Below are 25516 nucleotides of genomic sequence, written 5' to 3'. Positions count from 1 at the left end.
TCACTGTTATACCTTCATGCACTACAAAAATAAAGAATTTAAAAAAAAAAAAAAAAAGTAAAAATGTTCTAAAGTGGTTTGACGCCTTACTTTTGGGAGTGGGGGGCAGAACACACCCTACACCATAACCACTACAGTGTGATATAGTGGTTATGGTGCATGGAGTGTTCTTGTAAATCAGTAATTGAGGAGAACTGACAAAGTAATTGAAAAGTTTAAGCCAAAATAGATAAGCAGGAAAAAAGTCTGGAGATTTTAAAATGTTTACATATCTGCTAATATGGTCTAAAATATGTGATCCCCATTTCAAGTGTATACAAATTTAGTGTAAACGTTATGCAAAACGAAGGCAATCATTTTTAAATAATGTCCTTTAGCTCACTTGAGCGTAAGGACATATTTATATAACACCAATCCACTTTATCACCTATGAGGCCTTGCTTATAACTCCCATTTCAAACAAACACATTGCACTTCACAATGTTCTGGCCGTAACTGAAGTGCAATTTTCATTTTCCTATATAATAATTATTCCTATTGTGAAGACAGAGTATAACTTATTTTCGAGCAGTAAAACAATGTGTTCCCACCAGAGATAGATTTTTATTTTTAATATAAATTGATGAATATTTTTCCAGATGTATTCTATAATGTAGTCTATATTAAGCATAGTTCTGGAAACTCGTTTGAATATTTATTTTATTCTATGCTGCTAGATCAAGCCATTTGGTACCCAGAAATGCTACTCTGCTTTCTATTGAACTGGTAAAACCTTGACTCCGTTACATAACAAATACACTTGTTCACTTTATACAATAGTTACCGAAATGAAGTAGACAATTTTACAGTTGAAATATGGTTGTTGAGAAAAAAAAATAAAAACATTAATTCTCACCAAAGATATTTGTTACATATAAGATGTCCTTTTATTTGCCAAAACTCCAGTTATAAAATGCTGTTGCTCACTATGAATCTAGAAGAGAAATCTGTTCCCACCACTATTTTGATATCATATTTTGTCTTTCAACAGATGCCAAGGAGTGCCATAGATGTGCCAGGTAACGCAAAACAAAGAGGAAAGAAAAAATGCAGACAACACCTGAATAGAGATACAATTTCACAGAAAGTTGCTTCCACGTCTGGAAAGCCTAGATATTAATTAGTCCTTAATAGAACTTTTTGTGAAATGTAAACTTAGAATCTCTTATAATTCCACTAATCCTTAGAGAAATATTGTGCCTTTAACACTGACTTTGAAGTTCACTGAGCATATTTATAGAGGACAAAAAGGGCTGAGGCATCTAACGTGATAATTTCATTAATAACTTTAGAAAAATATTTTTTTTTATCCTTTCAGTGTGAAAGGATTTTTTTAATACTCAGGATAACATGCCTATAATTTCTGATTTGCGGTATTTTAGCAGCACAGGCATCCTTTGCGTAACACTTAGCTTGACTTAACAATAAAATAGAGAAATACACACGGATAATGATGAGGAGCCAAAGCCATAGAGATATAAAATTGTTGTGCAAAATCTAAAAGCCTGTTATAATAAAGGAAATATCTTGGTTTTTGATTTGCTTCATGCTGTGGTTTCTGACAAGGATATTTGTAGCGTACTGCTCCACAAATCTTTGCAGAAAGCCAGACAAATGGATATGCCCTAGTGCAGGTAAATATTGATAGATTTGCAAGTTTAAAGGTCGCTGTTACAGCCTCGGCACAGAATGTCCTCATTGTCCGGGATAAATCCCTTGCCAACAAGAGATGTAGAGCAGCGTGAGCAGTTAAAGCAACTATGATGCCAATGTCGGTCTTCAAAGGACACATACTTGCCACCCCCGAAACCTGAAAGAACAAAAATAAATTACGTTAGAGCACAAAATGATTGCATCCCAAATCTCAATTTTTTAAACAAAACCTTTTGATATCAAAGAGCATTTTGTAACAATCTCATGTGTAAGCTACTGTTTCTTAAAAATAAGCTGCCATTTTGGAGCAGGAATTAATTAGAACAAATCAAAATGCAGCCTATTATGAAAGAATATTCACAACTGGGTTTATTTCCATTTTTAATTTGTCTATTAATAAATTAGAAGGAACAAAGATAAAGTGCATCTTTCAAATGTGTGGTAGAAATAACTTATTCACTGCATGCACTGTAGTAGTTAGGGGGCCAGAAGTCCCCTGGTACCTCCGTTGTAAGCAGTCAAAACATTTTAGAACGGTTTGATTTCGTTTGCTGATACTTGTCTTAACTACTTTCTATGGAGAGTCAGAAGCTCTCTATATTATTTAATTATTTATATAGCTCCAGCAAATTCTGTAGCGCTGTACTATCTGAGCTAAGTCAGTGATGCAGTGCTCAGATCACTGAATAAGAACAATCAGCTGGCATTCTCAGCCAATGAGCTAGCACGCATCTTCAGAGCTTAATTTAGGCAAGCTAACAGAATCTCTTGCTTAGGAGAGTAGGAACTAGTTCTAAAACAGTTTGACTATTACAATGCAAAAGGGGGGTGGAGTGACAGGGCATTCCTCATATCATAAACACTACAGCGCGCTGTGTTGTTATAGTGCTTGGAGTGTTTCTTTGATTTTTATATCCAAGGCCTCTAACATGTTGAGGAATTAATTTACTGATCCATTTCAATTAAGTACAGAAAATATTAAGTTAAACAAAAATACACCCGTCTATATCAAAGTGCTAAGTATTTGGAAAAACTGGGTTGAATTAAATTTTAAAACATGAGCACACAGAGTCTCAAGAGGAGATCCTGCACAATCTATAAATAAAGACATTATTGTGGGCCAGATTGGAAAGCTGCCAGTTGCATTCTTACTGCCTTTCAAAAAAAGAACATTATTTGAATATGTGTCAGTGAAATCCCTAAACCTTTCCCGTCACCGTTTCTGAGTTGTGTGCATACATTAAAAGTATGCATTCGTATGGTTCAAAGCCTGGATGAATTTTAAAGGGACTTGAGTAAAATGTAAATAGCATTTCAATAATATGCAATTTAGAGGAGAAAAAAAAAGTTAAAACTATGCATATATAGTAGACATTTGGCTTCTACCAAGTCAAGATAGTTGCCAGGATTAAGAATTGTGGCACCAAAGATATATACCGGTATATGTAAAGGCTTGGCCTGCAGTTGTGGGAGGGGCATGGTACCTATTTAAACCCCCCTACTCACCTTCCTCCGTCCCGTCCGTTTTCTTAGCGACTCGCATGTCGTTACCTCCCCCTCTTACCTGGTCCTCGTGGCTCCATTGCCTGGCCTGCTGCTTCCCTGCTGCTCGTTTTTATTCGCGGTCCTCCTGGGCTCTGCACTGGCATTTACCATTATCTTCCTGCTTGCTGGTGTCTCGGGGTGCAGGTGGAGATGTATTTGCAGGTACTGCTTGTCGTCGGCACAGCACCGTCGCGGAAGCATGGTGTGGGTGTTTGGGGCTTGCTGTCGACTTGCTGTACGTCTCTTTCCGGCATTGTTGGCTGACGGCCCCCCTTGCTGCCCGCGGTGCTGTCGCTTGTGCACTTATGCACTCACTTGCGGTCGTGCATCCATGTGGCCATACTAATGCGTGTTGGGTGCAGTTAGGAGAACAGGTAGGAACCCATATATAGGTCAAACTATTCAGGGCCAGTATACAATATATTTCTGCTTAACTTAATTTTGCACAGGAGTGCGCAGCAGCCCCTTTACCTATACTTGTGCATGGTTCATGGGTCACACTTTGCCCTAGATAACCTCCCAGGAACGTTTAGCTGGGTGTGTTTTTTCATGTTTTAATATCATGTGCTTAAATGGCGACTGCCTACCACTATATAAGTGCTACTTTAATTTCACTATAGTTCACAGTTTAGTGAATAATCCCCTTGGTGTCTCCACTGCCTTTTCCTTTTAACACTGTATGTTTAAGAACAGTATGCTCTGACTCTAATATTATTATTTATAGTACGCCATACTAATTTACCCCCCACCCCCCCCAGATAGAATAAATAGATATAATATAAAAAATAATACTGGTATTATTTAATCTATATCTTTATTAAAATTATAAAATAAAAAAATAAAAAAGTGGGGATGTATCTCGTTCATGTTCCCTTCCCTGCTGTTCTGATACGCAGTCTTAAACTACGTAGTTGCTGCTAATAAACGGTCTGACCCGGGTTTACCTTTGGGTTTTCATTTCTATGCTTGGCTGGGCCACGTCTGCCCGCCATACCCATGCTGCATTATTTTCCTGAAGGAGCGTTATGTTTTTGTTGCCGGTCGTTTGTTCTGGCCCTTATGAGCCCGGTGGGGCATGCGTTTTCTGTTCCTGTTTTTTCCATGTATACTCTCTACAGCCTGTCCACCTGGACTCCGACGGGCTCACTCTGCCCTCCTGTCAGGTCGGACCTACGTTTCTTACTCGTACCCCACCCCCTATTTCTTTTCGCTGACACAGTATGTTCCCTCTCTCACTCATTACCCTCCCCTCTTAGTTAGCTGTTGCTGGCTATCAGGGTCCTAGGTGTCCACTAGTGGTAATTCCCCCTGGCTTCTTTGCCTTAGGTTAGTGGTCCCGCGAGGCCAACACCCATCCTCACACTTGGAGGTACTACGCCCCTCGGGCCAAATCATAGTTAGTCGCCTCGCATTGTGGCAACAGGAGGGCCTCACCTGTCACTCCCATTCTATCTTATGTTTAACTGTCACCGAGAGGCCGACACCCCACCACAATGTTCAGTGGCCACGTTATCCCCTGGCGCCAATGCATAGATAGAGCCTCTCACGCCGCTTGGCATCTAGCAGGGCCTCACATGTCACCAAACCTAGTTTTTAATTGTTTCGCCTTTTTGGCTTTAGCTAGTATGCCAGCACTCCCGCACACGCTCGCACTTGGTCTCGTGACCCCTGTGGGGTTTACACCACCACGATTTCTGTTGCCTACTGCCGAGCTCATTCCTTTCAGCCTGTCCGCTTGGACTCAGACATGCTTACTCTGCTTTCTGTTACGATCGGCCCTGCGGTATTTCCTCGTTCACCCTCACGTTTTTCGATACATGTTCAGCACATCCGTCCTCTCTCACACTACCTTCCCTCCCCTCTTATTTAGCTGTGGCTGTCTGTCAGGGTCTTAGGCTCCACTAGTTGGTAATTACCCCCTGGCTTCTTTGCCTTAGATTAGTGGTCCCGTGAGGCCAACACCCATCCACATACTCTGAGGTACTACGCCCCTCGGGCCAAATCATAGTTAGTCGCCTCGCATTGTGGCATAGGGAGGGCCTCACCTGTCACTCCCATTCTATCTTATGTCTACCTGTCACCGAGAGGCCAACACCCCGCCACAACGTTCAGTGGCCACGTTATCCCCTTGCGCCAACTCATAGATAGAGCCTTTCACGCCGCTTGGCCTCGAGCAGGGCCTCACCTGTCACCAAACCCAGTTTTTAATTGCTTCGCCTTTTGGCATTAGCTAGTATGCCAGCACACACACACACACATTGGGTCACTTATGCGCTGCCTATTCGTCTCATTTTCTAGCAGGTCTCCGCTGCTAGGCGTTGGCGTGGTATTGTCCGCCCGGGCTCTCTGGTATGGTCTGGTACCCATCACGCTGTGGTGCTTGCGGCTACTCTGTTTCGCCTCCTGGTTGTCTTCGCTGCCGTCGTCTATGGGACATGCTGGATGGCAGTTTGGGGTAACTGGCATCTGCCACTTTGGCTGGTTCTGATCCAGACTTCCTGCACCTTTCGGGGGCCCAGCCACGGGCTGCCAGCGTGGTTAGCTCGTGGTCATCATCTTTCACATCTGGCTTTTTCCACTGCTCGCAGTTCATGTGTTCGGGCCTTCTTCCCCTTTGAGGCTCCTTCTTCGCATATGCAGATACCGTTTCTGTAGCTATGTTGTCTGCATTTTGGTTTCGTTTTTTGTTGTTTTTTTTCTTTTGCCACCTCTACTTGCATCAACTCTACAAATCCGGTACACAACTCCACATGTTGTACTGGTTTACCATTCATACGCAGTTTCATGTCCTCATACCAGACTATTTAGCATACTCAAGGCGTTTCAGGTTCCAGGAAATTTCAAATTTACAGATTTCACATCGTCATCCAAGTATCTCATTCCCTATCAGACTTAAATGCCTGTCACTACGAACCGGGCATCAACCTTTAATGTAGGGCAATAACTGCTTGATCCAAGGAAAATCTGACTGCCATTCTGGGGTCAAGAAGGAATTGGCAGCGCTTCAAACTGGGTTTTTCGCCTTCTTTTGTATCAATCGTTTAAACATAAATGTGAGGAAGGCTGTATTTGATGGCCACTAGTCACTTTAACTTTGTAATCTAGTTGTTGAGCTGCTATTCCAGCTTCCAAAGTTTCTTGGGTCTCACATACTTTCCCCCAGCCACCACGTCCTCCTTGCAGCATTATCTTAGGAAGTCTCACCTATTCATGCAGTCTATTGATCACCTTCTCTCCCCCACATTTAGTCTACCCTAGGGGGACAATACGTTTAATATACCTTGCTTCCCCTGGCACAATTAAGAGTGCCGGTTAAAGTGCTGGGCAACTATTTCCTCGCTCGGCATTTATCATACAGCTAGGCAATTAGGTTTTGTTGATTGTTTTTAATTTCTGACCCATTTTTTGCCCTCTTTTATAACAGGCCTACCACGTCGTCGGTTCCGGCACACCTCAACCGACTTATTTCCCTTTTACTTCCTATACGGCCTTATTTGCCCCTCACACAAATGTAAAGGCTTGGCCTGCAGTTGAGGGAGGGGCATGGTACCTATTTACCTTCACCTTCCTCCATCCCGTACATTTTCTTAGCGACTCGCATGTCCCCACCCTCCACTCCCTCTATCTATACTTTCATTACACCTCATGGGTGGGCCCTCTTTTATAACAGGCCTACCACGCCGTCGGTTCCGGCACACCTCAACCAACTTATTTCTCTTTTACTTCCTATACGGCCTTATTTGCCCCTCACACAAATATATATATATATATATATTATATATCTTTGGTGCCACAATTCTTAATCCTGGCAACTATCTTGACTTGGTAGAAGCCAAATGTCTACTACCAGGAGGCAGATCTTTTTAATTTATGCAAAATTGTAAGTGAAGCTAAAGGACATATAAGAGCATCTAATGATGTCATAATAGCCAATAAATGCTTAAGCGTTGATTTGGGGAATTGATCGTACACAGAATGCAGGGCCAGCACCATAGTTTTACAATAAACAAGTGTGCTACTAGAGCCATAGAAATCTATGACAGGAATATATATAAGGTTCTCCAGCGGCCTACATATCTTCCCCCTGTTTTCTTCCTCTTTGGCTCCACAGTGTGAGGAAGGTTCAGCTGGGCGGCCGGTGATAGGCTTATAGAGTTGGCTGATGCTCTCACCCAATCACAGGCTGCCCATTATGATAAATAGTACATTAATAGGGGGTTCACCATCTGGCTCCATTTGAAAATCCTTTGGCTTTGTATCTAATATATTGTCTTCCATCTAGGAGTACCCTGCAGAAACATACCTGTGATTGGTTTAATACACCCAGCACATTTTTTGGCATACAGGTTTCCAAAGCATTTGATGCAGTATGGCTTCTCATCCTGGGAAGTGAATTGTTGCCCAGCCAGCTGGGTTTTACATCCAGTGCAGACAAAGCATTCCTTGTGCCATGGCTCATCCCGGTAAGTGATTCCTCCTTTTGTCAATGACTGCAGAGAACAGATAGAAGATATATTGGACACTAAGCAGACAATCATTGTTGGTAATCACCATGAGAATTTAATTACTTTAAATTTAAGTACTTCTGAATTAAATATATAGTCTTGCACCGTACCATCTCCGCTTTTATCAGTTCCATGAAACTACTACCACTTCTTGTTTATAGGATAATAAGTCATTACTACCCTTAAAGCTTTACAGAATTAATATTTAAAGATTATGTAGTCATCCAAAATATAACCATAGAAGTGCCAAATTATTTTCATAATGCATACTGTGCAAAAACACAAAAGAAAAAAATAAAGCAAGGCAAGTACAAACCCAAAGATCATGGTATGTAATCTCTCTGGCACTTGATCATTTAATAATTATAGTTATATTTTTCTTGATGCATTGTTTTGAATTGGAAGAGGGAGCAGTAATAAAGAACAGCTAATGTACCTGATACATATAGAGAATCATCACAATAAAAAGCTTTAATTTAAATCATCAAATTGAAATGATTTTGAATAGTCAACGTTAAGTTGGTTCACATTACCTTTTTGCAATGTGTGCAGCGTGGGGCAAACTTGCTCTCATAGCACGGAATGCAATAGTGAGCTTGATTCTCTGGGATGAAAGAACGAGAGCCAATGGGTTGCTTACAGCTATTGCATATAAAGCAGTGTTCATGCCAAGTCTGCCCATTGTATTCCAATTTGCGGGAACCTACAGAGAGAACACATGTCTGATTAAAGACCAATGCAAGATTACTGTAATGGCCTGTATGAGTTTACTTATAGGGTGCCAACAAAGTGTTTGACTTTATGAAAAGGAATGCAAACATATAATAAAGAAGGAACAACTATAATTCAAATTAACTAAAATATAGACACAGAACCACACAAAAAACTATTTAACAAAGAGAATCATTACATCCAAAGCAGTTCTGATATTGTTTCCTTGTGCATTCACTCAATATTACTGTCTAGTTTTAATGAAAACCAATGAAGCAGCATATCTCTTAGTCCTAAAAGTGTGGAGAACAAATTTCCCTTAGAGGAACACTCCAACATTAAAACCAATATTCGGTTTCACTGTTTGGAATGTTATTTTAACCTTCCAAATGCCAGGTGCCAAATTCCTCCCATGAAAGTTGACTTGTTGCTGCTCAGTTACTCCCTTTGGAGACTGTCAATAACAAAAGTCTCCCCTTCCTGTCCAGAAACAATTGCAATAAATGTGTCAATTAAAAGTGAGGTCCTCCCAATAGAGTGCTTCTTATAGGAAAGCACTGACCCGGAAGCGCCTCTAGTGGCTGTCTGGTAGACAGACAGTTGAGGTGGCGTTAACCCTGTAAGGTAATGATTGCAGTTTATCAATAACTGCAATAATGTACCAATCAAATGTGAGGTCCTCCCAATAGAGTGCTTCTTATAGGTAAGCAATGACTAAAGCTTTCCTATTAAAGAGCTTAACTTCCACTTGAACACTCATTCAAGCATAATAAAAACCAGGAAGCATTCCTAGTTGTCAGCTTGATTGACAGGGGTATTCCCATATTGGTTTAAATCAATTTATAAATTGCTGATTTCCCTTGACATCGGCATTTCTATGAATTGGAACAAGAGGGATGTGCTTTCGGGTGTGAAGAATCCTTTTAACCCCTTAAGGACCAAACTTCTGGAATAAAGGGGTTAAGGGGTTAAGGAAGACATATAAATGTAAACTTTGCATTGTGCTAGATCGGTAAACTTTTCAGCAAATGTATCAATTAAAATGTATACCCAACTAAATGATAGCTACCATCATAGATGCAATTTGAAGTGTGCCCCTGCCCACCTTTGGTGCTGAAATGGTTTTTTAAAAAAAAACTTTTGTAACTAACCTGATTACAGCGCCGATGTCCCTCGGCACTGGCCAGGCTCCCGCTCCGCTGATGCCAGTTGACGTCAGTGACCTAATGTGCATGCGCGGCAAGCGCCGCTATCATGTTAGGACCACCCCATATGAAAGCATTAAATCAATGTTTTAGCTGACGCTGGATGTCCTCATGCAATGCGTGAGGACATCCAGCGTCCTTTAGCAGACAAAAGTCCAGATAGGACCCGGAAGTGTCTCTAGTGGCTGTCTGGTAGTCAGACATTAAAGGTGTTGTTAACCCTGCCAGGTTATTATTGCAGTTTATCAATAACTCCAATAATTACAATTTCATGGTAAAGGGGACAATTGGACTACACCAAGACCACTTTAATTAGATTAAGTGATCTGGATGCCTATAGTGTCATCCATTAATGCCAAACACATAGGAGGGTTTATTTGCTAACCTTAGTTTATTTAAGAACAACTGATTTATATAAAATAAAAATTAAATTAAAAAAAAATGTATAAGTACAGTACTTTTAGAAACAAAAGCTTCTGGGCCATTTGATGCTCAGACGTAAAAGCTCTAGGTAGCCTGAGACCACTTTATGTTTTAACACAATATTGTTTAAAGGCAGGACAGGACTGGGCATGGATAATGAAGGGGTATAGTAAAGAACTTCAGATCGTTGGTGATTATGTGCTGCAGGAGGTTTGGAGTGTCTTAAAAAGCAGAAGCATTTGTAAGTACTATGCAGCATTTAATGAAAAATACAATGGCACTGCTGAGAAGTTGTAATTTAGGATGAAATGCCTGCTTGAAAGACAGTCTTTCTTTTAAGGAAGTAAGTATTCCATTGTATAATTTGGATTGCAGATCTAGTGCAGTGGTAGGCAACCTTTGGCATTTCAAATGTTGTGGACTACATCTCCCATAATGCTCTTACAGCCAATCATCAGGGGAGACAGTATTTTCCTTTTAGGAATGCTGGCCAATCATCAGGAGACAGTGTTCTCTTTTTAGGAAATCAACGCATAACTAAGTGAACTAAAGAGGACTTATTTATAATCAAAGATAAAAGAAACTTGGGAGCAAAAAAAACCAAACTTTTAAATGTTTCAATATTTGATCATAAATATGTCACATGGTTACTTATAGAGACATCCAAGAAGTTATAAATGTGCCCCATAACCCGTTGTGGTTGGGTTGGGTTGGTTTACTTTGCATTGGCTCAGATCACTAACTAAAAACTCATGTTTGCAAAGATTTTGCAAGCGATGGGTAGTTAAGCATCACATGTTCTTTTATGTCGTCAGTGCAATTTATTTTTATAGTTCCACTGAGTTAAGCTATAAAAAAACATGAATTGTGACACACAGAAGTGCGGTATTTTTAATGTTATTTATTTTTCTTTTTTTCCCCTCTCCGCTTGATGTTCTATGAACTCACTATCCAGGCAAACAAAATTATCTGTTTTCTAGGAAAATCCCACATGGACTTACAGTATTTTAAATATTTATAGCTCAGAGAATCCTTTAATCCCACTTCTTCTGTCCCGAGAAGACTTTTCAGTAATTCAGATCAGCACTACCGCCAACGGAAACAAAAGACTGGTATAGCTAAATCTACTGTCAGGATGAGGAGTGGCAAAATGTACTGTATGAGATCTAAAACATAACCTCAAGTCAAATGCTACCAAAATTAAACGGACACTCTGAGGACAAAATAACTTTTGCCTTAATTTGTTTTGGTGCACAGAAACTTTCTCTGCAGTCTGGCAATAGTAAGATTTGTTTCCATTTGGCCATAAATACATACTCTAGTGGATGTCAGACTAGTCACTAGAGGCACTTCCTCAATGGGGACTTTTTAATCACATTCAGTGACCTCATGGACAGCATGCGCAGTTCCTGCTTCTGATTGGTTCAGTGTGCCGATTGCCCCATGCCCAGTAGGTCTGTGTGAAGCATTGGACTGGATCGGAGATCATACGAATGCAAGAAGAGGAGCATACTTTGAAAGTTAAGAAATGCTAACATTAACCCCTTATGGACACAACTTCTGAAATAAAAGGGAATCATGACGGAATATTTCCGTCATTTATCCTTAAGGGGTTAAAGACAAATATATATTATTCTTAATATCATTTTCAAAGTCTACTGTTAGCATTGTATCCTACTGATACCATACCTGCATTGTGGGGCTTAATTGCCCATTGCTTGATAGCATCAGCTAATCACTCTGAGCCAATGAGCTAGTCCCTGCACTGCCAGGCTTATCACATACAGGGAGTATCCCTCTCTCCAGTGGATGAAGTGGAGGTTTGGAGCAGAACCTGTCAAACCCAAGGTAAGAAGTGGAACCATTCAAAATGGTTTCATTACTTGCCATGGGAGTTGCTAGGGCACTGCTGGCACTATAACCCCTACAGTACACTGAACAATAGGGATCAGTTAAAAAACACAGGAATGTGGTGAATTTGCAGAAAACTAGCACAATGTACATCAAATAAAAAAAAAAAAATGGCTACCCAGCAAGTTTTTCTGCAAGTCATAAAATTATATAACTTACAATTACTTTTATGAAATGTGTTACTGTCTTGGACTTCTTACTTTTATATTTTTGTGGTTGCATTATTGACATTCAAGAATAAAACTTGTAAAAGAAGACCTTTGCATTATATCAACCTACAATGTTATAATCACGCATAAGGGCACTGAAGCTTAATTCACTATGCACAGAATTGTAATTGTAAAACTAAATTGCAAAATTTAAAGGGACACTAACAGCACCCAGACCACTTCCATCTCATTGAAGTGGCCTGGGTGCAGTGCCCTTGCCCACTAAACCTTGCAATGTTAACTATGGCAGTTCCTGAGAAACTGCCACTGCAGAGTAAACTTCTCCTCTAGTGGCTTTGCATGAGGATGTCAAGCATCGTCAAAAACCCAATAGGAAAGCATTGATTCAATGCACACGCATTAAGTTTCAGAATTGCCGTGATGTCAACAGAGGGACATTGGCTCTTGAATTAGGTAAGGGAAAAAGGCTTATTAACTATTTACAGTCAGGTCCATAAATATTGGGACATCGACACAATTCTAATCTTTTTGGCTCTATACACCAACACAATGGGTTTGAAATGAAACAAACAAGATGTGCTTTAACTGCAGACTTTCAGCTTTAATGTTAGGGTATTTACATCCAAATCATGTGAACGGTGTAGGAATTACAACAATTTGTATATGTGCCTCCCACTTTTGAAATCAAACTTTCACTTTTTAATACATGGTTGCAAATCCTTTGCAGTCAATTACAGCTTGAAGTCTGGAACGCATAGACATCACCAGCCGCTGGGTTTCATCTCTGGTGATGCTCTGCCAGGCCTCTACTGCAACTGTCTTCAGTTCCTGCTTGTTCTTGGGGCATTTTTCCTTCAGTTTTGTCTTCATCAAGTGAAATGCATGCTCAATCGGATTCAGGTCAGGTGATTGACTTGGCCATTGCATAACATTCCACTTCTTTCCCTTAAAAAAAACCTCTTTGCTTGCTTTTGCAGTATGCTTCGGGTCATTGTACATCTGCACTGTGAAGCGCCATCCAATGAGTTCTGAAGCATTTGGCTAAATATGAGCAGATAATATTGCCCGAAACACTTCAGAAATCATCCTGCTGCTTTTGTCAGCGGTCACATCATCAATAAATACAAGAGAACCAGTTCCATTGGCAGCCATACATGCCCACGCCATGACACTACCACCACCATGCTTCACTGATGAGGTGGTATGCTTTGGATCATGAGCAGTTCCTTTCCTTCTCCATACTCTTCTCTTCCCATCACTCTGGTACAAGTTGATCTTTGTCTCATCTGTCCATAGGATGTTGTTCCAGAACTGTGAAGGCTTTTTTAGATGTTGTTTGGCAAACTCTAATCTGGCCTTCCTGTTTCTGAGGCTCACCAATGGTTTACATCTTGTGGTGAACCCTCTGTATTCACTCTGGTGAAGTCTTCTCTTGATTGTTGACTTTGACACACATACACCTACCTCCTGGAGAGTGTTCTTGATCTGGCCAACTGTTGTGAAGGGTGTTTTCTTCACCAGGGAAAGAATTCTTCGGTCATCCACCACAGTTGTTTTCCGTGGTCTTCCGGGTATTTTGGTGTTGTGTTCTTTCTTTTTGAGGATGTTCCAAACAGTTGATTTGGCCACACCTATTGTTTTTGCTATCTCTCTGATGGTTTTGTTTTGTTTTTTCAGCCTAATGATGGCTTGCTTCACTGATAGTGACAGCTCTTTGGATCTCATATTGAGAGTTGACAGCAACAGATTCCAAATGCAAATAGCACACTCGAAATGAACTCTGGACCTTTTATCTGCTCCTCGTAAATGGGATAATGAGGGAATAACACACACCTGGCCATGGAACAAACTGTTGTAATTCCTACACTGTTCACCTAATTTGGATGTAAATACCCTCAAACTAAAGCTGAAAGTCTGCAGTTAAAGCACATCTTGTGCATTTCATTTCAAATCCATTGTGGTGGCGTATAGAGCCAAAAAGATTAGAATTGTGTCGATGTCCCAATATTTATGGACCTGACTGTATATCCTGCCAATGGATGCAGAGGGACACTATAGTTTTAGGAATGCAGTTTTGGATTCCTAACACTATAATGTTCCTATAAGCCAAAATAACCATGTGATTGTTTTGCACATCACTTTTTCTGGTCCAAATTGTGCAATTCAAGATTTCAATTTACTTGAAATCTGTGTTTAGTGAATTAACTCCTGAACACAGAGCTGGCACAACTGTAAGGCGGCACAGGCAGCTCCCTTATGGTTCACCGTCCCAAGGGCCACAATATCCAGGTGACCTGCAGGGCTGGTGAAAAGAATTTTGGGTACATAGGCGAAGATGCATTTTTCCGCCCCCACCCCCCCAAAAACATCTTCACCTGTGCCTCTTAACCTCCCTTTTGTGTTTCTTATCCCGTCTTTAAATATCTGTGTGTCTCCTATCTCTCCTCTTTGTATGACTCTTACATCCTCCCACATTTTGTGTGTCTTACTCCTCCCAGACCCTATGTGTGACTCCTTTTCTCCCAGCCCCTTTGTGTCTTTTACTCTTCCCAGCTCCTTTGTGTGTGTCTCTTTCCTTCTCAAGCCCCGCTGTGTGTTTTTCACATTCAGCCCCTCTCCCCGTCCCTTAATGGTCCCCTCTCTTCTCTGCCCCTTACTGTTCCTTTCCCTTCTCTCCTGCTTTCCCTGTCCCTAAGTGTTCCTCTCCCCTCCCCCCTCTGTTCCCTGTTGCTTAGTGTTCCTCTCCCCCCTCCCTCCTTTTCCTGTACCACAGGGTATCTCTCCCCTCCTCTCCCTGTCCCTTGGTGCGCCACCCACCCCGATAGTGGTCCCCTCCCCTTCCTGGTGTGCCTCCTACCTTTCTTGTAGCATGGCTGAGCGGTGCGAATCCCGGTACAGTGAGCTTTTCCTGTCAGTCCTGCCAGGAACAGGAAACAGAAGTCCCTGTACCACGGTACACTCCGCTTGGCCACGCTACAGTCAGGGGTGTATAAACACTGACAGTCACACACACTCAATGACAAACACAGACGTATCTGACAGCCAGACTCACTTATCTGACACACTCATTCATTGACAGACACTCACACGCACACTGACAGACACACAAATACTGACAGACTCATTGACAAACACACACACACTCACATGCCCACACAGACACACATACTCACATGCACACAGACACACACACCGACAGTCACAGACACACACACAAACTCACAGACACACATACTCACATGCACACACACACACTGACAGACACACATACTCACACACAAACTCACAGACACACATACTCACACACACACATACTCACAGACACACACACACAAACTCACAGACACACAAACTCACAGACACACATACTCACAGACACACATACTCACAGACACACACACACACACTCACAGTAATAAATAATGTAAATTTAATTTACATTTCCCACCCAGCCTCTTTACCTGGAGAGCTGGCGTGGGTCTCTCATTGGTGGTCCAGTGGGGCTGCTGGGAGGCGTCCGGCTGAACTGGATTGCGAGGTGGCGAGGGAGGTCTGATCTCTCTGACCGGCTCCCTCGCAGGCTGTTTTCTGATGCCGCGGGAGCCGGAATATGACGTCATATTCCGGCTCCCGCGGCATCAGAAAACAGCCTGCGAGGGAGCCGGTCAGAGAGATCAAAGCTCTCTCGCCACCTCGCAATCAAGCTCAGCTGGACGCCGCGCCGGGGATCCAGGAGGTGACCTGGCAGGAGAGAGCACTTCCCTCCTGCCGGTCACTGGAATTTTGCGCCCCCAGAGCCGGTGCGCCCTAAGGCGGCCGCCTGTGCCGCCTTATGGATGCGCCGGCCCTGGTGACCTGCATGAGGGGAGCGCACAGCACAGTGCTCCCCCTCCTCCTGTCAGTTACTTAATGCAGTGTTGCCATGTGGACTGCGGTAGAGGATCTTCTGTATCCTCTACCCGGTCTGACAGGAAATTGCTTGCTGAGAGCACCGAACAGCTTCCTGTCAGTCAGGATAGAGGAAACAGAAGATCCTCTACTACAGCCCGTCCGGCCATGCTTCAAGGAGTTAAGCAGACAGGCACACCAAGGTGGTGAAAGGGAAAAGGGATGGAGCTGGAGGGGAACAGACGTACAAAGAGACAAGGTGCTCGGGATGACAACAAAGTTAAGGTTCTGGAAGGGAGAAAGAGAAGAAATATAGAGAGGGGCTGGGTGAGCGAGGCACAGAGAGGGGCAATGAGGCACATAAAAGAGTTTGGTGAGAAAGAGACACACAGAGGAGCTGGGGGGAAGTGACAGACAAATGAGCTTGTTGTGAGAAAGTGACAAGGGCTGGGGAGGAGACAGAGACACACAAAGGGGCTGGGGGGCATGAGAGACACACAAAGGGGCTTGAGGAAAGTAAGAGACACAAAGGGGAAATGGAGGATAAGATACACTAAAAGGAGGGTTAAGACACAAAAGGGGGGGGTAAGATTCACTAAAGGGAATACGAAATTCAAAAGGGGGATTAAGAGACACAGTATGATGTGCTTTTGTGCTTAAATGGTAATATCAGTACAAATGTTATTTTTTTTTTTTTTTTTAAACTGCAACATTTTGTACACAACACATGAAGCCAAAATCAAGATTGCAGACAACCATAGTATCTCACAAATTGGGCACTTTCGTAAGCTTAACTTTATGCATTTCTGTAACAAATATGTCAAGCAATAATTATATATATACATTTTTTTTTATATATATATTTTTTTAAAATTTTGCCATAGTGATATATGTTAGTTGGATGATTGTTATGCTTCATATAAAGACTGATAACATGTATACACCTCAGACTGAGTTTCTCAATACCTGGCATGACGGTTTTCTCACAACTGACACACTTGGAGGAGAATTCACTGCAGTAACAGTCATTACACAGGAGTTCATCGTCCTGGCACGTGAAGGGCTCATCTGCCAGAGAGTGGTCACAGCGGAAGCAACGGAAGCAGTTCTCATGATAATGCCGATTTTCATAGTATAATTCCTGTGGGGTGTAAGGAAAATATTGCTTTTACAGTGTGATGTAAACCTGCAAAAATATTAATACTCAGCAGTTTAATATGGTTTAGGAATTTGCATTTATATCTTGTACAGTGCAGGTCAAATCAGTAAATACCAGAAACACACACACACATACACACACATACACAATCCCTTAAACAATGACATATGCTTGAAGACTCCCTATCAAATAAAATGGCAATAAATACTGAAAATCCTAAATCTTATTTGTTTGTTAAGTTTAGATCTACAAGATAAACAAGAACCAGACTAGCTTGACAGGCATTGTAAATAATATCCTCAAAAGCGTTACCCACCCCCAAACAGCAGCAACAGAACTGGAAGACTCACCCAGAGGAGAAATATTTTGTATCTGAGTCACACTACTTACACCCACTGTGGCAATATCTAGTTTCAGTACACAATGTAGGCAGCTGCTGGCCTAGGTTTTTTTTTTTCTCAAAGCAGTTCAGCAATGCCTTACAAGTCAGTCTGTCTACTAGAGCTATACAAGGAATCTCTTTACCCAGGTTCATATGAAAAACAAAAGATCATATTTTTTAAAGAGACACTAACCACAATGGCTTGGAAGGCATAGGTGACAAGCCATTTAAATTCAATTTTAAAAAAAAAAGTTTTTTTTTTTTTTTTTTTTTAAATCAATCTTGCTACTTGTGGTATTTTAATGAAAAAAAAATGACCTTCTCACTAGTAAGTGAGCATGCAATACTAAGTACAAAGCACAGTGAACAGTGAAGTTCAATCACCACTACAACTTTAAGGCCTTATTCCACAAAGCAGCTAACAGAAAGAAAACCACTTCCTTTCCATTTCTCTCTGCAACTTTACCGTCTAATTCGACAAAGCAACTAACAGAAAGAACGCCACTTCATTTCCACTAAGCACTAGTTCCTTTTAATTTTATAGCATGCTTTTCAAGCTGTTTGACATCACACTCAATCACTATGTCTGATCTCCCCATTTTAACCTTTAGATTGTAAGCTTATGGGCTATCTAGCAAAGTACTCTGTCTAAATGATCATCAGGGGCTAGATCTTCACTCACTGGCAGGGCCCTCTTTACCTTTTGTATTGGTCTGTTTCTATTGTACTGCCTTTTTCCTTCCAATTGTACAGCGCAGTGTGAAATATGTTAATATGTTGCTGCTTTATAACTGCCAGTAATAATAGTAATAATAATAATAATAAGACAAAAAAATGCAGCCTAATGAGGAAGTGAAATTATCTCAATAAGAGGATGCAAGCTGAATTTTTGGTGTTCGGGTACCAATCTGGAGGGATTGCAATCACAGCCTCCTAGGACCATGACAACTAAATTCAGATGTAGGTTATGGCGCTTGAAATGTACATTAAGCACAATTCTAGTAAAAAGTAATAAAAAAAGATTGATTAAAAAATACAAGGTGTATAACAGATAAAGTACAATGCTTCTTGACGGATATATCATTTATAGCACTTGAGGTTCCTTCTCTATCAAACAAATAAATATATATTTTCATGCCTGTGTTAACACTGGTCACATGCTATGCCCACTCAAAATTTTAAATGACAGGATAGAGATGTACATACCCGAGCATCATGGCCAATCAGTTCTTTGCACTCATCACATGTGTTAGCAAACAGGTTGTCATAGCATGGAATGCAATAAGGGCCCTCGTCCATCTGGATGTATTTTCTTCCATACAGGGACTCCTTGCAGCTTTCACAGTCAAAAGGATCACTCATGATTCTTCAGAGAGTTTCTGTAGAAAAAAGCAGTTACATCATGAAACATATCCAATGGTGTGAAAAACAAAATGGTAGGAGATACATTAGCTCTCTTGAGTGGTGAGTACCACCACCACACTATTAACTCCTTCAATATCCAAATCACTTAGAAACATTTATATTTTTATGTATTTTGCATTATGAAATCTAGTCCATAAAGACTCACATACCCTCATTTATAGTCATGTTACGATTGCCAGACTGTGATGCCTTCCAACCATCCCAATCACAGCAGGACAATCTCAATTTTAGGGACCTGTCTCGCCATCCCAAATTTATTCCCTGGTGTTCTGGACTTGGGGACACCAGGAAACTGTCCTTAAAAAGTGTGCTTGCGCTACACTCAGGGCTTTAGGACCCTGGAGACAGCACTGAAGTCTGCAGTCAGTGCTTAATTGACAGACAGTTTGGCCTGGATTTGAGCTGACCTGTCCCCTTTCTGGTTATGCCCCCCTCTTTTGGATGGAACAAATTACACAATCACATTACCTTCCTGCCCCTTTTACCCTCCTGCCACCTGTGTCCCGCTTCTTGGGACGCCGATATTGGAAGGTATTGTCTTTAAAGGAACTAATTTCTGTGCCAGAAGCACTAGTCACTAATATAGTGCCTGTGATTCCTTGCTGATATTGTCAGCTCACTCAATGTGCTCACTCAATGTTTTCAAACTATATAGGAAGTTTCAGTCAGCCATATTATTTCTACAGTCAGGGAGAGGAGGGGGAGTGAATGAACTCTACAATTTCAGCAATACTTTAGTAGTTCAGAGATTGATAAAGATTGCTATAGCATTTTTGAATACATTTATATTAGAAATATATAATTTAACTGTATTTACTGCATGTGGACATTATGCTCAAATACAGATATTCGTTTTACATTTTGCTGCCTTTTTTAGTGCGCTATACTGCTACAAATGCCTTTAGGTGCTTTGCAAATACCTACTAAAAGTGAAGTATTTGAACCCTTTTGTTTAGCTTTTTTCATCATATCTACTCTATGTGAGAAAAAAATGCATATTTGCTTTTATACTAACATTTCAGGACAAATATCTCAAGATAAAGTGCACTGAACACAGTTTTTTTTTTTGAATGAGTTTTTAAAAAGATATTTTATCCCTAAATAAAATTTTAAGCCCTTCATGCATTCCTAATCATTTTCTTCGGTTTGACTACTTGCACGGGTGGGGTAACAGGGTACTCCTGAGACCATAACCACAACAGCATGCTGTACATGTTCCTTTAAGCTACATATTTATTCAGTACACATACAAAATGACATAAATCCTAGGCAGTTCTCTTACAGGCTAGTAAAGAAACAGAGACATTTCTTGTTAAAACTCTTGCAGAGAGAGTGGTACACCCTTTATCTACTCATCATTCAGCTACTCCAACAGAAAAAGGCCTATCTTCCTAGTTCCCAATTAAAAAATGTATGTGCTGCAACTGTGGTAAAGTAAGGGTAAAAGTAAGGGTTCAGTCCATCTAAAAGCACTTTAACAGCAATCAGGGTATGATCAGCCCTGATTAGTTGCCTTGCGGGGCAGCTGGTAACATCTGCTCTCCAAATAATATGTCCCTGTTATATTCAGACATGTCTTCTGTGATGCTAGCTGTGTCACCTGTCAGCCCCACACCTACCTACTCCCTCTTCTGATTTCCAAACTTTGAAGGTCTGCATTAGTACATCCAGAGGCGTAACTAGAAACTACAGGGTCCCGGTGCAATAATTGCCCTGCCCCACCCTAGCCCCTCCATTTGTATAATATAACACATACAGATACAAGCGCGGACACACATGCTAATGCACAGCCACACAGAATGACACTTCTATAGATACAAACACTGACACACATACAGATACACAGACACACACGCTAGTACACATACACACATACAGACAGATACACATATAGACACATGCAGATGCACTTAGAATGACACGCATACAGATACAAACAGTGACACACATACAGATACATAAGGGCACACACTGACACACATGCAGACAAACAGATACACATACAGGCACATGTGCAGAAAAACAGACACTCACTCAAATGCAGATTCACAGACACACTTAATGACAAACATCGGGTGGCCCCAAGAGCACAAGGCCCCAGTGGTTGTTCCGCAAACAGGGCCGCAGCACAATCTCGGCGGGCACCGCGTTCGCAGGGGGCAGCTAGGCCCCCTGGAGTGACGGGGCCGGTCGCAGCTGCAACCGCTGCAACCTCGGTAGTTCTGCCAGTGAGTACATCTTAAAATTATTTTAATATTAATTTCAGCATAAATCGTGGGTTTCTTGCTCACCTAAAATAAACATTTGTGATAAGTGTATACTTTTATTCAATGAACCAAGAACCAATTGCGTTCCGACATAATTACAAAAATTCCATGACATCTCACTAAAGCACGTGAATTTAAACACAGTTCATCTTTACAGTCATTTATTAATGGGCTTTCTTCAGGCAACAGCCATCAGAATGTTACATCACATCCTGCATTCTGATCCTTTAACATCATATTACCTTTCAAAAAACCTTTTTAGCTGTCTGAGGCACTTCAGCAATGCACAATTTAAGCACTTGGTTGAACTTACTGATTCAATTAGGTCCCTTTCCAAAATCCAAGGAAATGAATGAATAGTAACCCATTACCATAGCAAATGTAGTTTACTGTTACTGCCGGAGGGATAAAAATAGTTGCATCATTTTGGGGTCAAGCCACATCAGCTCTGTCAAAAACACTTGGATTTAATTGGTAAAGGATTAATTGTGAACAAACAAGTTCATTTCAAACCATAGGCTCTTCCACCTGGCACTTACAGCTGCAACTTCTTACAAAGTACAACATCAGGGAAGATCTAGGAATTTCTGTTTTAGAACACTCCAGGCACCATAACCACTCCAGCTCTTAGCTCGGGTGAGCTAACAGAAGCTAAGTGCAGGAGTTTCCATCTGAAGAGAAGGAGGCGACCAGCTTATCACAGATAATTTGTCAAACCATTCTTAAATGTTTTGACAACTAACCTTGGGATGGTTCCAGGTCACTCCTGGCAACACAATCACTTCCCCCGGACTTAGAAAGTTCCATTAACTTCAACGTGTCGATGAAGGCAGCCCTTTCTCAATGAACCATTGTTACTTATTTTCAATCAGTACAGACAAGTAGCATTAACAAACACAGGTTTGATTCATTGTAGCCATATCATTGATGGCTGAGTTACTCATACAAACGTCTGGGAAAGCAATATATCTTCAGAGAATTATATCTCATATGCACTGCTGTTGTTCAAACACAACTTTTCCTTATCAGAGTTCATATCCCAGGTGTGACGCTGGAACCCATCTCGTCTCACCCTTTCCATCCCCATTAGATCAACAAGCAAAACGCAGAGAAAGAGAGAAAATAGGAAAACAATACCAGAGATATCAAAACTGTTCAGGAAATATTAACCAAACAGCTTTCTTTTGGGCTACTGACCATGAAATCTGAAATAACTACAGACTGAGAACTCATTCAGGACAGACATTTCATAGTTTAGGATTAGACGTTTCAATAACGCCAAAACACAGAGAGGTACAAACTGCAATTGCTTCATTGGAACCACAAAATATTTAAGCTCAAAACTGGATTTTTAAAGTTTTAAAGAGAAACTACCATCCAAACATTATTTTCTGTTATTTTCATAAACAAATGGATGGACTGAAACATACTAATAGAGATAGTTGGTATAAAGTAGCATAGAAAAATAAGAGGTTGAAATATTTTTTTTTGCATCCACAAAAAAATTTAAATAAATAAAAAAAAATCCTTATTTAAATGTGTGTGCATTTCTCTTGCGAAGATCCTTAAAAGTGTCAATTTAAATATTTGCTTTAGGTAATGTGGAATTTCTGAGTGTAAATATAAATTTTGAAGATTTCGTTTCTAAGCTTGTACTGCACCTGCATGGCCAATTTACCTACAATTTGCTATCAAACACTCACAGCTTGTTCCTCTCTTCTCACACCCATACCATATTTTCTTTCACAAGCAGGAGACCACCTAGAAGGATAGACACCAGCAGAAAATAGACCTACTGAGTGGCAACCTCTCTATATTTGGATGATTTGAAGGACAAAATAGCCTACTGATACAGGGCAACCAAGGCCCATCTTTTGCCGTCAGGCATTTAATAAGAGTATTGGCTATGACCCACTACATGGCAGACTGGACCTATGGAACTGGAGTCTTGTCATGTTAGTGAGACACTAGGTAACTGCTGTTAACATCTACCGCCTTCAGAGAAAAAAGGAGTACAATTTTAACTTGTTTTAAAACATGACTCTTGATTTAAAATCATGTTAGATACCCGATCCCCCCCCCCCCCCCCCCCTGGACCGGAGGGGGTTATCCCAGTACCACCTGGGGGCCCAGCGACTACAAAGCACAAAGGACTTACCAGTCCCCCAGGTTACTTCTCCACAACGACCTAAAATGGCGACTGAGGAGGAGAACACACAGATTCCAGCATGGGAAGCACGATTCAATGAAGCCTTCGACAGAATCTGTACGGCGTTCTGGCGCCGGATTGAATCCCGTGCAGCACAGCCACAGCCACCGCTGCAGCCGGAGACCAGGCATCAGCAGACAACCCGAACCGTCCAGCAACCCCTCAGCCTGGAAACAGACCAAGCGCACGGCTCTAGTGTACCAACAGGCCGCATCGCCCACGTGGAAGACGCTGCCGCTGTGACTGCTTACCCTTCATCTGAGCTGGGAGCTCAACAGGAGGAAATCCTCCGTAGCCTGCCATACACCCAGGGAGACCAGGCTCTGGCAGATCCCTGGGCCCACGATCCTGGTGATGGGATCAATGGCAACCGGGCAAGAGCACCCACTAAGGCCTCAGGCCGAAGACAGGCGGCCCCTGGACGCAGTGACACCACGGCACTGGAGCGCGGCACCCGACAAAGGGACAACCTGGCCACGCTGAGACACTGAGTTGGTGGATTGATGGTGCAGGCCTTTACAATGACCTGGGGCCGGCAGGTGGCCGCTGCATACCCCTATTCTACTGCCCCAAGGGACGATCTCCTAACCGAGGGGACCAACAGACCCCGAAGGGGCATCGGCTGACACATATCAATTTGCCTGAAAGACCGGATAAGACACTCCCGGTTGCAGGCCCTGTGCACCCCACCACACGGCGGCACACTCGACAAGCAGTGGGCCCTAACCGAATGGACAAACCCCAACTGCTACCCGATAACTTTAAATCTTAAGCGCATCACAAACGCTGCCATACATGCCAGAGACTCAACCCAATTGGCGAGGACTTTCTAACCGTGTAATGGACCGTAACACTGAGCTACTCACAAGCGATCCCTGAGCCTGATACAGACACGGTGCGGCCTCAACTCACGTGGACATCTACACGTTCCCCACTCTCTGGATTTCCCCACGGATAGATGTCTCTCCTTACCTGCCTCAGATGCGCTGCTTGTGCAAGCTCACACCGGGACTCAAGAGTCTATTTACAAGTTTTGATTTTATATCTTTCTCATACTATAAGCTTAGTGGGAACCACATAGCACATAATTGATAGTTGATCACTTGCCTCACTGAAACTCTTATATTAAATGTGAATACTATGACCAGTGCAGCGTAACAGAAATAGTAGTTTCAGTGGTTAATATACAGGCTCCTTAAACTACTGTCTTATCCTCAGACAGACCATTACCAACCTATTGTGTCTCTCAATTTATAATGTTTAATAGTGTTTTCCACTTTTGTTACACGGAGGCTTCATAATAGCTTAGACATGTCTCTCTATTCAACCCAGATTGTCTTACAAGTCTGATAGCAATAACACTCAGTGAGTTATCCTCGCACTTCATAGCCTGTATTTAAAGATGTTAAAGTTTTTGACATGTTTGCCTTGCATGAATCTCTCATACTATAAAACTCTGCAGATAGCCTGTCTTCTCTAACTCCTTAAAATGTGCTATTGTTCTGATAATGCTAACCCATATGTTATTATAAAAACTGTGCAGACTAATCTACATGCTACCTAATGGTTAAATATTTGTTTATATGCTTGTCAAGCTGTTGGGGCATGGCGAGACCGCTTGTTATATTTTCATGCACGCAAAAATAAAGAATAAAAAAAATAAAAAAAATAAATCATGTTAGATTCTTGTAAATCACAATCTACTGTAAACCAAGTTAAATCTTCAAGTAAAATGATTTGATCCACATATGTATTTTTAATGTAATATCAAACTTGTTGTAAGTTGTATGTAAAATAATTTTAAAATGACTATAAATACAGAGGCTCTACTAAAATCTGAAGATCATGCCCCCCATAAATTGTACTGTATTATTTTACTGCAGCTAACATTTGGTTATGTGAAGGTTAATACATACTCCTAGATTCATCAATCTTTGCAGAGAGGTTTCTCATATGTGAGAGGATCCCCTGGCTTTAAGTTTCTGATTTCTCAGAGAACGACTACAACAATCCTTTCTGGGATG

The 25516-nt window shown here is 41.5% G+C and overlaps 1 protein-coding gene across 1 annotated transcript in view; it reads right to left on the bottom strand.

Annotated features, from left to right (window-relative positions):
• Window positions 1-583: 583 nt before the first annotated feature.
• Window positions 584-25516, bottom strand: part of FHL3 (four and a half LIM domains 3) — a 69912-nt gene continuing 44979 nt past the window's right edge. Inside the window, exons 2-6 of the mRNA XM_063454955.1 lie at window positions 18798-18970; window positions 17017-17191; window positions 8276-8445; window positions 7541-7727; window positions 584-1849 (exon numbers count right to left, since the gene is read on the bottom strand). Coding sequence (XP_063311025.1) covers window positions 1698-1849; window positions 7541-7727; window positions 8276-8445; window positions 17017-17191; window positions 18798-18953 — 840 coding nt within the window. The 5' untranslated portion in view covers window positions 18954-18970 and the 3' untranslated portion in view covers window positions 584-1697. The remainder of the gene's footprint in view (window positions 1850-7540; window positions 7728-8275; window positions 8446-17016; window positions 17192-18797; window positions 18971-25516) is intronic.

Source organism: Pelobates fuscus, chromosome 1, assembly GCF_036172605.1.
Source record: "Pelobates fuscus isolate aPelFus1 chromosome 1, aPelFus1.pri, whole genome shotgun sequence".
Taxonomy (NCBI): Eukaryota; Metazoa; Chordata; class Amphibia; order Anura; family Pelobatidae; genus Pelobates; species Pelobates fuscus.
The sequence above is the reverse complement of the archived record's forward strand: the minus strand, read 5'-3'. Positions and strand labels throughout refer to the sequence as shown.